The sequence below is a fragment of the Centroberyx affinis genome, unplaced genomic scaffold (genome assembly GCF_046629955.1).
Source record: "Centroberyx affinis isolate AG114_WGS23_722 - 3 ecotype Tasmania unplaced genomic scaffold, CSIRO-AGI_Caff_v1 ptg003862l_1, whole genome shotgun sequence".
Lineage (NCBI taxonomy): Eukaryota > Metazoa > Chordata > Actinopteri > Beryciformes > Berycidae > Centroberyx > Centroberyx affinis.
Window position 1 is genome coordinate 96,263 of NW_027281709.1, and position 13,395 is coordinate 109,657.

At 36.6% G+C, this 13,395-nt stretch overlaps 1 protein-coding gene across 1 annotated transcript in view; it reads left to right on the forward strand.

Annotated features, from left to right (window-relative positions):
• Window positions 1-7,829, forward strand: part of LOC139662685 (collagen alpha-1(XIII) chain-like) — a gene marked incomplete at its 5' end in the record, with an annotated part of 87,887 nt that extends 80,058 nt beyond the window's left edge. Inside the window, 3 exons of the mRNA XM_071541406.1 lie at window positions 250-327; window positions 2,668-2,706; window positions 7,797-7,829. Coding sequence (XP_071397507.1) covers window positions 250-327; window positions 2,668-2,706; window positions 7,797-7,829 — 150 coding nt within the window. The remainder of the gene's footprint in view (window positions 1-249; window positions 328-2,667; window positions 2,707-7,796) is intronic.
• Between the last annotated feature and the right edge of the window lie 5,566 nt (window positions 7,830-13,395).

Consider the following 13,395-nt stretch of genomic DNA (forward strand, 5'->3'; position numbering starts at 1 on the left):
TGCAGCTTGGAGTTAGTCTACCTTGCTGTCATCATCTAGACCTCAATGCTTTATAAACCTTGCCATCTCAGCTCAGTGCGCCCAGTTCCTGTCAGTCCCAGGTTGCCTGCATGTTTAGGCCAACCTGCGTCCAATCTGCCAGCGGACAATCTGCAGATCCTCCTGCCAACAAGCAGCGGAGGTTGAACACTCCTCTGCTGCCCAAGAGGCGCAAAGCACAGATGTTTAAATGGTTGATTTCACAAACAGGGTTTCCGAGGCTTTAAGGGGGAGAAAGGTGAACCGGGCTTGCCAGGCCTGGACGGGCTGGATGCCCCTTGCCCTGTGGTATGGTGCTCTCTCTCCCTTCCCCGTTTCCCAGCATGCCTTTAGCTGTCCCTAACCACACCCCTAACTACACCCTCTCAAACGTTGCACTGTAGGGTTACAGAGACGTGTGTGTTTGCATGGAAGTTAAAATGTACTCACTGTAGTTAATCATTGGTTTGTCCCACCCAGTAATAAGCCCAGATTTTCTCTCTATAAAATTTGTGACTCTGTATTTCTACACTAAAAAATGTTGTTTAATCATTTGAGATTAACATGCATTTAACACAACCTCACAACTTCTGATCATAACTTACAATTTGAATCATTACTATATATTGCTATACCTCTCTACATTAACTTTGCATGCTGCTGTATGGATGTGACCTAATATCACCAATAACATAACCAAAAAATCCCAATGTAAAGATTTATCCCAGTCTAAACAAATATTTTTAAATCGCACTAAGAGCCTTACTAGATAATCCTTGTTTCCTCTGATATCTCTTGCATGGAGCACCAATCTTCCAACCTTTTTCTTCCTTCTTGAGGCAAGAGAATACCACAAGTTGTCAAAGGTCCAGTAGATTCTTTTGGACAAAGCAAGCCAGAGCCTTCACATTAGCCTGGATAGCATCATTACATCACAATTCATTTTCATATTTATTGGCTAGTTTATAGAAAAGGTTTGATTTTGGTATTGTAGCATGAGCATGGTTCATAAAGCTGGTAAAGAGAAAGAGATTAACAAAGTAGCTCTGTTCAGTTTTTAAGGTTCTACATGTATCATTTTTAAACATCAATATATCATTGTCAAATGAATTGTGATACTTTGGTATAATTACCGTAAACAAATGAGACCATCACACCAGTGGTATTGTTAGTGTTTATCAAAATTAAGACCAAATGTCCCATAAACCCTGTTGCTTCCCCCACACTGCACATTGTTTTGTGCTGTAAAGCAATCCAACAGATTTCCCGCCAAATCTGTTTGATTCGGAAGGTAGCTTCCTATGTCCTTGATATCTAACTAGGAACCTTCCTAATAAAGTACCTTTTTTGACTGTAGTTAACAGAGAAATAAATTGTCTGAGAAAGCCTTCCTAGGCAGTGTCATGTGACTGCAGTTAACATTACACACAGCCAGTATGAAATTGATTTTTTCAAAACAGATGAAAAGAAATGATAAAAAAAATAAATAAATGCTGGCTAGCTTTGTGTACTTGTTGGCTCTGAAATATAAGCCATGTCATTTTTATATATACATTGGATACTGCGCACCCAGTTAATTTATCACCAACAAACTAAGCCTTGAATAGGCTCTGCTGCAGTAGTAACATTACCGCTAGCTAAACTACTCCGCTAAAAGTAATTTCAGCGGCATTACAGAGACAATTGAATATACTAAACTGAATCAACAGACCGAAATGAATTGAAAATATTAGATGTTTTTTTTATAGTCATGTTTTGGAAAACTTTTTGTCAAAGCGGGGACTTCTGTCCACCATTAGGTAGCATTTCCAGGCAGGAAGTCGAAATTTTCAAGTTGTAGTACTGTCATTCAGTCAGGACAAATACGAAGCTTCCTTCCTGATTTTGAAGGAAGCAGTTCCTTGGGCAGAGTGGGAAATCCCATAACACCTTGCAACATCAGTGAAGAACAAAACTTCCCCAACATCCAGAATAATTAAATAGGAAGCTTTCTTGGTTTTGAGACCGAGCCGATGTAAAATGCAGTGTTGAGGCCGGAAGAAGCTGCCAGTCTTTCGGTGATGGTCTCATTTGTTTACGTAATTATGCAGTGCTAATAGGGATGGGACGCTATGTTTATCTCATGATATGATTTGATACGTGATATTGGGTTCACGATTCAATACAACCATGATACGATGTAATAAATAAAAGTTCAGTGACAACAAAGAACGACTGTGCAGAATTATGTCTTTCTAGCAATGGCATTGGCTTGCTAGAATGTAAACAATTTTAATTTGGACGGAGAGTTTGTGAAATTGCGATGGGCCAGCCATGTGATTTGTGATTACTACAGCAGAATAAAATGTAGCGAATATCGCAATTAATTTTCCTGCCCCACGATACGTATTGTCACATTTTTGTATCACGATATATTGAATTTCGGTATTTCGTCCCATCCCTAAGTACTAATGTCTCAAAGTTTGTAATTCTTAGTTAAAAATATTACGGTAAGGAGAATACTAATCTAGACTGAAATAGTTTTTTTTCTGTGGCTTTGGAAACTGCTGTTGTATGCGTTGTAATTTGCTTTATGCTTGCATGATTATATAGTTATTGTCTGCAGCATACAGTGTCTCTCTTCCTCACATGTTGTCTTTCTTGCTCCAGGGTGACGACGGCTTACCTGTACCAGGATGTTGGAATAAAGTGAGTTTGAGAGTTTGACGTTGTGTTTTAGCTGCTCATCATTGTGGTAGGACACCAATGCTAACTTCACCGAGGACATTGCCTGAACTAACATTTTGTATTTTGCCTTTTGCTTTCTCTTTGCAGTGACGATAACTTTGGAATGGCATGTGTGATTGTACATAGAATATTTATTTTTTTACTTTCTACCTGCTCTGTTATACTTGGAAAAAAAAAAAAACATAGAAAATCCTAAAAAAAAGATATGGCAAGATTTTTGTACAGATTGTTTATTTTTTAATACTTATGATAATGTTTATGTATTGGATTTTTATATCTATGCATTATTTTAATATGGTTGAATAAGGAAAAATTATAATGTGGCTACATATGCATGATATTTGTGCATAATGTGAAGTGGATATTGCCTATTAACTTATTGTACCATGTTGTTTTGTTCTGTTGTAAAAGACCATGCTGCACTGATTTGTGGGGCTGGAAAGATGAAGTGTTAGCCTTTTGAAATTCTTAGTTGAACTCTCCTCTTTGCGATAAGATGTTTTACAAAAAAAAAAAAGAAAAAAGAAAAAAAAACATGCACAAGAGCTGCAAGTATTGGTGTTACACATTAACAGTGACAGAAAGCACTGGTTAAAGTCTGCACTTTCAATTTTGGTCATGTGCTCATACAGTACCGATAAACATCTTCTATACATACAAGCCTCAAAGATTTTATTATATTTAAGGCTGTCACCAGATGAAAATATTTTTTAGACTGTTAATACTGTTAATAAAAAAAATAAAAATAAATAGAATTTGACAATACTGATACCGATATTTTTTGACTGAAACTGCCAATAGCCATTAGTTTGTGCCAATATTCAAGTTCTAACCTTTTTATGCCAAAATAAATAAATAAATGAATTAAAGCAATCTATTTGATTATTCTCAGGGTGGAAAAGTCTCTGAAACAGAATAGACCATCATGGAACACTAAAAAAATATATTTTTTGAAAGCTCAATATCAGCCTGATAAGTTGAAAAGAAGAAAAAAGATTTGTACATATACCGAACAAAAATATAAACGCAACACTTTTGTTTTTGCTCCCATTTTTCATGAGTTGAAATAAAAGATCTAAGACTTTTTCTATGCACACAAAAGGCTTATTTCTCTCAAATTTTGTTCACAAATTTGTTTAAATCCGTGTTAGTGAGCACTTCTCCTTTGCCAAGTTAATCCATCCACCTGACAGGTGTGGCATATCAAGATTCTGATTAAACAGCATGATTATTGCACAGGTGTGCCTTGGGCTCGTCACAATAAAAGGCCACTCTAAAATGTGCAGTGTAGTGTAGATATATTTACCAATATATTTGTGCATATGGCTGTGATGGGCTTCTAATTCTCCAGGAAATACTTTGTTGATTAATCAGTCATGAGGGGACAGCCTTAAATTCAGTCTCTTTGGCTTGGTTTTCATTTTTTCACGAGGGAATAAAGCATTCCGGACAATCACCCTTTGCTGTTAACATCTCTAAACTGAACATTCGTATCATGGGGAGGAGGGTTTCAACCGAGATCGCCTAACCATTTGAAGCTTTGAAGACAAGGCATGAAAGCAACTGAGAAATGCGCATTTCGTTGTACAGCCAGAAACCAACATCTCTTACGTTTTAGCTTCTTGTCAAGTATAATCCTTCTGGTCTCAATTTGTTCCAAGTTAATTGTAAATAGTTTTGCCAACTGTTAAGGGCAGCCACCTCCTGCTTTTGACTATCAGGCTCTCTTTAACTATAGTGTGTAGATTGTTTGTTTGTTTGTCTTCTAATCTGTGGCACAGTATACAACCCGTAAAACATTTTGTTGGATGGAAATATTGCTGCTCACCCTAAGGCATGCTGCTGCAACAGCCACATCGCCTCATCCATTTCTATTGATATGAAGAAAGCTGTAACCTGCTTGGACAATGAAGATCTTTTTTTTTTTTTTTTATCAAGCACCAGAAATTCTAATTCACAAGCCTTTTTGTATGGAGTAGCTGTGCTCATTAAGCTAACCTCATTAACTGTGTTACAAAGTGAATCAGTGTTGAAGAAATGGATGAGGAGGGACCGGAGTGGAGCTTGATCCATTTCTATGCTGCTCGTAGAAAAAAAGCTTTGTTTGTGTTTTGCTCTGCCTGGATTTTGTTATTGCCACAAGAGATTGTCGGATCCTTGCCATCAATAAAATATTCATCATGTCCCGTTGCTGTTGAGCACCGCATTAACTTTTGCCTTAGTCACATTTGGCACAAATACGCAAGGATGTGACATATGTCCAGACATGTTTTGTGCAAAATGTTGACTGTGTTCAAAATGACAATCAGAATTAAACATACATTTCTAAGGATTGTTTTGTATTGAAAATATTGATTTATACTTTATGACATTAGGGGAATGGAGTCATTTTGATTCAGGGACATTTCCTGTCTGAATTCCAGCTGCTGTAAATGTTTCTTGTTTTGTATGCTTATATCATACAGACTATCTATACCATTATTGGCTTAAATATATTTTGGTTAAGCAACAACGCCATGCAATGGATTGCATTCTTTCATATTTCCCAGTGATTGGAGCCCCCCGATTGCTGAATAAAGATAGAAACACTATACAGTAATCAGTAATAAGTGTGATATAGCTATTTAAAGCTGTACTAGGCAAGAGTTATCTAGAATGAACAAAATGAAATTCTGGTGTCAGGTTTGGTCACTGGCAGGAAATCCCCACCTAGGATGTGACGAATTGAAACTGAAGAGCGGTGTTGACATCTTCAAAATTCAAAATATAGCTATTTAAAACCCTATTCGGATGGGATTAGTCTTCAGGACAACATACATAAAATAATTGTAAACACTAATGTTAATGGATAAAAGATCTCTGTGATCAGTCTCTGTAAATTACAGAGATAGGAGAGTCTACTCCATTTTCAAAAAAATTCAATTTCAGCTTGGTGTGGTTTTGGTAGTTTTACATTAGTTTTATTTAGTTTCAGTTCTAGGTTTAGTATTTTTGCTGTTTCTGAAGGTTTAATGATACACGTTCAGAACAGGTCTTTTGTATGTATTTGCAACAGTTATTGTGTAATACAAACAATAAACCATAAATGATTTTACAAATTTATTTACGTTAATCTTTCAATTAGCATTCAGAATAGCCAAAATTCTCCACTCAAAATGAATTATCTTTTTTTTCCTGAAAAAAAAACTAAAAACATTTCACCTATGTTTATTTTATTTTAGTTAGCTTTACAAGTAGACAGGATGGTTGTAGTTCAGTTTTCATTTTTTCACAGGGTCTAGTTTTTTATTTTTATTTCAGTTTATTTTGTTTAATAGCTAGTTTTCGTCTGTAGTTTTAGTTTTACTCAGCGAGATTAAAATTACAGACATGCTCCAGTAATGATTACATTACCACACCTCCATGTGTGAAACTAATCCTAATATTTGTTTGTTAATCGTCTGTCATGAACTGCTAACCTGTCTATGATTTGAAGGTGAATTGTTTTGTGTGCCTCACCGCATGAATCGAATGAACTGCCTGAGGTGAGTTGTTTTGAGCTGTTATGGGTTGTCCATACAATATTCGTGGTTGAGAGGCTAGATAAAAAGGATCAAAATACAAAATTGTTAAATATTAACAATATTTACGCTATTTAAATTTAAAGGAAAAATCCACCCAAAAACACTTTAACACTGTTGAATAGCCTACAGCGATTGGTGATGTAGCCTATACTTGCATTAATGACAAAATACCATTATGTTATTCGGCGGTGTATTTTTCTTATTTCTGTGGATAACGTAGATGACATGACGTCATGTCCAGATATTTCCAGCAGCTACAATGGAGTTTGATAGCAGAAAAAATGTTCAGATATCTAAAACCGGTAAACGGTAAACGTCAGGTTTTGGTGTCAGTTCCTCAGAAAGAGCGAGGGCTTCTTTCTAGAGCTGGCATTTTACACCAAGAGATGTTCAACAATCACACAGGGAGAAATCCATCGTAGAAGAGGAGAGAGATCAATTTCTCTACTGTAGCCTCAACAGACCAAAATGGAATGCAGTCACAACTTAAAGGATAAGGTCGCCGATTTTGGACCTACTTATAATTTGTCTCTTATACCTGTAGTACTAGGACCCACAGAGAATATTCACAGTCAGCTGTCGGTTGAAACGGTGAGCTCTGTTGCTAGGCCTCTTGCTGCTAACTAGCAGTCCAAACGAGGTTTTTTCATATATCTCCAAAAAAGCCATTTGTAGGCACCACAAGGGACTCTAGAATAAACAGAAAAGTTACAAAGTACATAAATGAAAATTAGCTGTTATACCCTGACACAATTCCGCCATTACAAACACTTATCAGGAAATCACAGAACTATTTTTCTCCACCGCAGCACAGACTGCTGTGGGGTGGAAGGTTGTTCCTGGCAGAGTGATCTAGTTTTGGACTGTCAGGACAGATTGTAAACAGTAGAGTTTGGTAGAAAACTATGCACTGAGTGGAAATGGTGCAGTGGTGCTGCTTTCTGGGCTGTGGATAGAAATAACACTGGTTGGTTGCTTTTTTGGAGAGACAAACAGTTTGGACTCATTGTTAGCAACAAGAAGCAATGGAGCTCACTGTTTCAACTGACAGCTGACTGGAGTCAATATTCTCTGTGGGTCCAAGTACTACAGGTATGTAAGAGACAAATTATATATAGGTCCAAAATCACCAAACTTATACTTTAAGACATGTTGTGTTTTGAGTAAGGGGTGCAGTTGCATTCATAGCAACGTGCCAATGTTCACAAGTAGTTGGCTAGATAGCTATATTTAAATGGCCATATGGCCACCTTTGATTGAAGGCAACAAGTTCACGTCTCTTCTCAGGTGGTTGCGAAAGTCATTCTGGGAAACATAGGAAATCACTAACTGAAGTTGAAGTAGACGAAAATTGCAGCACTTCATCACAAAATAACTCCTGGAATGCATTGAACATCAACAGATTGGTGATATCTAACCTTTAATTCATGAGGAATGCGAATACTTTTTGCTAATGTGTCTGAACCAAAATGAATCTATGTTTCAAAGGGTCAACATCCTTTCCAACTGGCCAAGAAGTAGGGCTACCAGAGAGTCTCTTGACGATGCCTTACCCAAAGCTGCAGTGAGGAAACTTGAAGACGGTTGGAGATATCTTTGAGTTTTTACCCAAACCTGGGGTTGCCATTTCAAGGATTTTCCAGGAGACTGGACACAGGGCCAGTAACATTTGGAGGCTCCAGTGGCAGCAGTGACTTCAATAAGACTGAAAAGTAGAGGATACCCGCCATCCTTTTTAGTTCTTCGTCGAAAGGCTCCTCGGACGGGAAAGCCATCCCAGCCGCGGGGAGATACCGACGTGTTTCTTTGAGTTCATACACTTTATGCTTTGATCTATTGAATTTTTGCCACGTGAAAAGCGAGGCACGGACACTTTACCACGTGCGATTTCCTGTGTTTTATCCGACATCAACGCTGTAACTGTGATTAAGAATTCAGAGCAGCTCACAGAGCAGCTTGATGCCGTCTCTTCGTGTTCGCGTGTTTCCACGAAAAAAAAGCCAAAAACAAAGGGAAATGCTCTTGATGATTCCTTATCGATACGATCCAACTCACTGCCTTTTTCGAAAATCCCTTTGCCTGCAGCTATTAAATTCTGTTTGAGTTATTGTGCTGCTAAGGAAATACTTTGAAACCAGCATTACACCATCGTTTCTACATGCCTGGTCACATGTTACATTTTATTGACTTTCCTGTGCTTGGGTGTCAGAGGACACCACAAATCAATGCTGTAATTGTAAGTATTGTACAATATAGAACAAACAACATGCTATGTATAAAAGTACTCACTCTTTGTATATAGAATACTTTGATGAAACATGATTTTACATACAGAATGAGCATCAAAATTCTCAATGTTAACTGCAGATTAAAGCTGCAATTATTTGGATGTTTCGATTATGTTTTCCTGATGCATTTGTCATTTTTAGCCTGTTTTTCACCCAAAATTTGACCGGCTTTGTCATTTTAACAAACATTTTCACTGATTTGACTCATATCTATACATCCAATATCCACCAGACGTGAGATACAGTGCCTATACATATTTGTCGTTTTTGACTCTAAATAACACGGCAGCGGTTAAAGGTGCATTTCAAATAATTTATTACTTTGTCACTCTGACTATGGATGGATTTCGAGTGAAAACTAAAGTCGGAATATTTTGAATGGCTGTTACTGTGCATGTACATCTGTGTTGTAAAGGAAAAAGTGATGCCCTTTAGCAGTATGTTACACACAATCTTTACTGTTTCATTGCAAATCCAATGAGCAGAAGCATTCCTTATGTCATATTGACAACTGCCTTGTAAACAGACCTGGGTCAAAATGGTATTTAATTTTTTGTTTTTGTGTTTGTTTCTTTTTTTTTTTTTTTAATTTTTCCAGTATTTGACTTGTTCTTGCGTTAGGTCTTTATTCATCTGGCGGGGATGAGTTTGTGTTCAAATAACTCCTCTACCCTTTTCGTTACCTCGCCAAAATGCATCGTGTAGCAGCTTGAAATTTTATGAGATTTAATGAAGTTGGTTCAACAGCAAACAGGTGGAAATGCAGGTTAGTCCCCCAGGTTAGATGCTAAATGCTAAAATGAAAATCTGTCTTCTTTTCTCTCCAATTCATTCAAAAGACTGAGGCCTTTAGGTTTTAGTAGGGTGAGATGTAACTCTATTGTTTTTAATATATTGGAGAAAAGTTGTACATAAGAATTAAGTTATGCTGAAAATCACACTGAGCTAAATACCAATGTCACAATTCGGTAGTAAAAACTTGTTTCAAAAGTAAAAAAGAATAATATTTCAGAAAAACACTGAACCAAAATTTGGCTCTAAATTGTATTGTTCCAAAGTTATTATATACATAAGTAAGACTCATCAGATTCACCAGATAATTTACTTACAGAACATTAGATTTTCTTTCTGCTGTGATCTTCACATTTGTATTTTGCACAAAGATGGAACTAACCCACACTTTAACTATTTCACTTGCTTTATTTACTTGGTTTGCTATACATTTCCCAACTGACAAACCGTTTCTGTGTCTTGAACCTATACAGCAGTTACTGTGTTAATTCAGTATGACCGTGTACTCTTCATGTAATATACTGTAACTATAGGCATCACAAAATGTTTTGATGCTTGAATTCAGGTTACAGAATATGGATTTTTGTTATTTAGAAAATGCCTTGGCCCTTGTATATATAGTACATAGATTTTTTTTTTTTTAATCTTTTGAACAGACTTTGTGAACTACTTTTGATTTAGTTCAAACATTGTTCTTTTAAATACAACTAGGGCATGAAACTAACTTGTGATCAACTGCAATGGCTTGTGAAAATGTATTTTTCGCAGCTGCTTTTAGAAAACACTAGGATGACTGAACACAGGCTGACAGACATCCCAGCAACATTTACCCGCATTCATTTCAAACCCATCAGCTGTCTCATTTTATATGAAGAGTACACCGATCTTTTTGGTTTTGTATCAAATGTTAAGCTGGAATTGTGTAGTGTTTCGTCGGCGTTACAGATTCGTCGATGCCAGTCTGTGCTCCATGCATTCTTCACATTACTTGAGGTTTTAATAGGCATTGTAAGCACATTGTAAGGACATTACAAGTGCATTGTGATCTTTATAATCACAACAAGCTCTACACACATTGTGCATAAAGTACTTTCTGGAGTGGCTTTATCGCTACATTTCCACTTGTGTCAGATTCATGTTTTCAAATGTCATAATTCATGTAATTTAAAGTAAAGTCACCAGCTATCTGTCCGTTATATGCTGCTTATGATGTACTTATGCCTCACAATGCTGTTCAAGTAGTGTTACCCATTCTGTTTTGTATGAAGCAGGTGCACCATCTTTTCTTTAGGTCATCATTGTTTATATTTAAATTTGGGAAGTAAAGCAGATTTAGGAGCACAAAATGAAACTGTTGAGTAAACACATTTAGTCTGCGTTATCTTAATAGTTTTAAGTGTAGAAATCAAGATGTATCATTTTTTTTTTTGTTTGAAAATCTGTATTTGTCAGATTACTACAGTATCTGAGAATGGATATGAGGGCATTATATCAATCAATTTGCATGCTGATATTGTTTAGCCTTTACGAAGCACTATGTTGCATTTATGATCAACATTTCTTTTATATATATCTATATTGGTAATATAACCTGAGATATACATTTGATGCAGTTTCTGCACAGTATGAGGAAATCTGTCAGTTGAGTTGACCTTTAAAGGAATAGTTCACCCAAAAATGAAAATTCTGTCATCATCTACTCACCCTCATGCCAAATGAAACACAGGTGAAATGTGTTAGTCCATATAACACACAGGGAGGTTGCCAGCACAACTTGGTAGCAGCCTTCTCCAAAACAACTAAAGTCAGTGGGGACCAGTTCTTCAGAGTTCCAAAAAGACCTACAGTATATTTACACCATCATTTAGTGCAAATCTTAACTACAGCTGATTGATTTGCAACAAATAATGGTGTATAGGTCTTTGTATAGGTCTATTCACAGTGTGATTTTGTTTTGGAACTCTGAAGAACTGGTCCCCACTGACTTCAGTTGTTTTGGAGAAGGCTGCTATGGAGTTGTGCTGCAGCCTCCCTGTGTGTTATATGGACAAACTTCACCTGTGTTTCAACTGGCATGAGGGGGAGGAGATGATGACAGAATTTTCATTTTTGGGCGAACTATTCCTTTAACATTTTAGTCCATGCTTGCAGATTTCTGAAGGTAAGTGCTACTGGAACATTGAATTGAGATGTATAAGTTTGTTTCCCAAGATTCAATGTGAGTTCCATCCACAAGTGAGGTATTCAATGCGATCCACAGTTGAGTATCTTTTGGCTGAGTGTGGTGTCAGAAGTGAATGTTTATAAGGTAATGATGTTGTTTGTATTTTCCAAAAAAGATCATTTTTACTTTTTATAATCCATAAAACGGCAGCTTTCGTCACGGATTGCCAAGACAGATTCACTGTTCAGTACAAGTGAAATTTTCAAACAATTGTCACTGATTCAGAATAAAGAAATACATTTTCAGCTGGGTGGAAGTCATTCTTTTTTTTTTTTTAAATGTTGTCTTTTCCAACTCATTGAAACCGTAGTGAAGTGCCTGAAAACCACCAATATTAAGACCAAGCATCTTTTCATCATTGAGCTACATGCACATACAATATATGGAGGAAGTTAATGTCAGTATTACAAAACTAATTAAAAATGATAATGAAAATATTACAAAAACTTGAATGTTCTACATGCATTTACATGTATAAATACCCGCTGCTCAAACTTGGCAGGATGTATTGCCTAAATATATTTATAATTTTATTTTGATCTATCTATCTATCTATCTATCTATCTATCGCTGCCCTATCTATCTATCTATCTATCTATCTATCTATCTATCTATCTATCTATCTATTTATCACTGTCCTATCTATCTATCTATCTATCTATCTATCTATCTGTCACTGCCCTATCTATCTATCTATCTATCTATCTATCTATCTATCTATCACTGCCCTATCTATCTATCTATCTATCTATCTATCTGTCACTGCCCTATCTATCTATCTATCTATCTATCTGTCACTGCCCTATCTATCTATCTATCTATCTATCTATCACTGCCCTATCTATCTATCTATCTATCTATCTATCTATCTATCTATCTATCTATCTCTCTCTCTCTCTCTCTCTCTCTCTCTCTCTCTCTCTCTCTCTATCTATCACTGCCCTATCTATCTATCTCTCTCTCTCTCTCTCTCTCTATCTATCTTTCTATCTATCTATCTATTTATCTACTTATCAATGCCCTATCTATCTATCTATCTATCTATCTATCTATCTATCTATCTATCACTGCCCTATCTATCTATCTATCTATCTATCTATCTATCTATCTATCTATCTATCTATCTATCTATCTCTCTCTCTCTCTCTCTCTCTCTCTCTCTCTCTCTCTCTCTCTCTCTCTCTCTATCTATCTATCTATCACTGCCCTATCTATCTATCTCTCTCTCTCTCTCTCTCTATCTATCTTTCTATCTATCTATCTATTTATCTACTTATCAATGCCCTATCTATCTATCTATCTATCTATCTATCTATCTAGTTATTTAAAGGTTTATTGGTTGGGTTTTAAAGGTTTATTAACTTTTTATCTCCTAGCAAAAAAAAAAATGTATTTGTCAAACGCCTGAAGGCCACCAGGGGTTGCCAGATACTGCCACTTTGTTAGCAACATCCCCCCCCCACACACACACACACCCCTCTTGGGGACTTCGATTGTACAACAGCCCTCTCAACATAGATGAGATGTCATTGTGTTTGAGGACGGCGGCCGGGTGAGACGAGGTTGAAGGCTGCAGGGAGCGCACAGCTGTGAATAGAAAGTCAGCCTTTTACAGCATCAGGAATATTACTCTGAATGCTTTTCTCAGCCACACTGTAAGTAACAAGATTCTGTCTTTCTCGATAGAGGGACTGTATGGGGCAGTATGAGACTATAATTGAGACTATAATGTGTATAATGCGTCCATGGTAATTCCCAGTGAGCTAATACTACAGTGACAGGT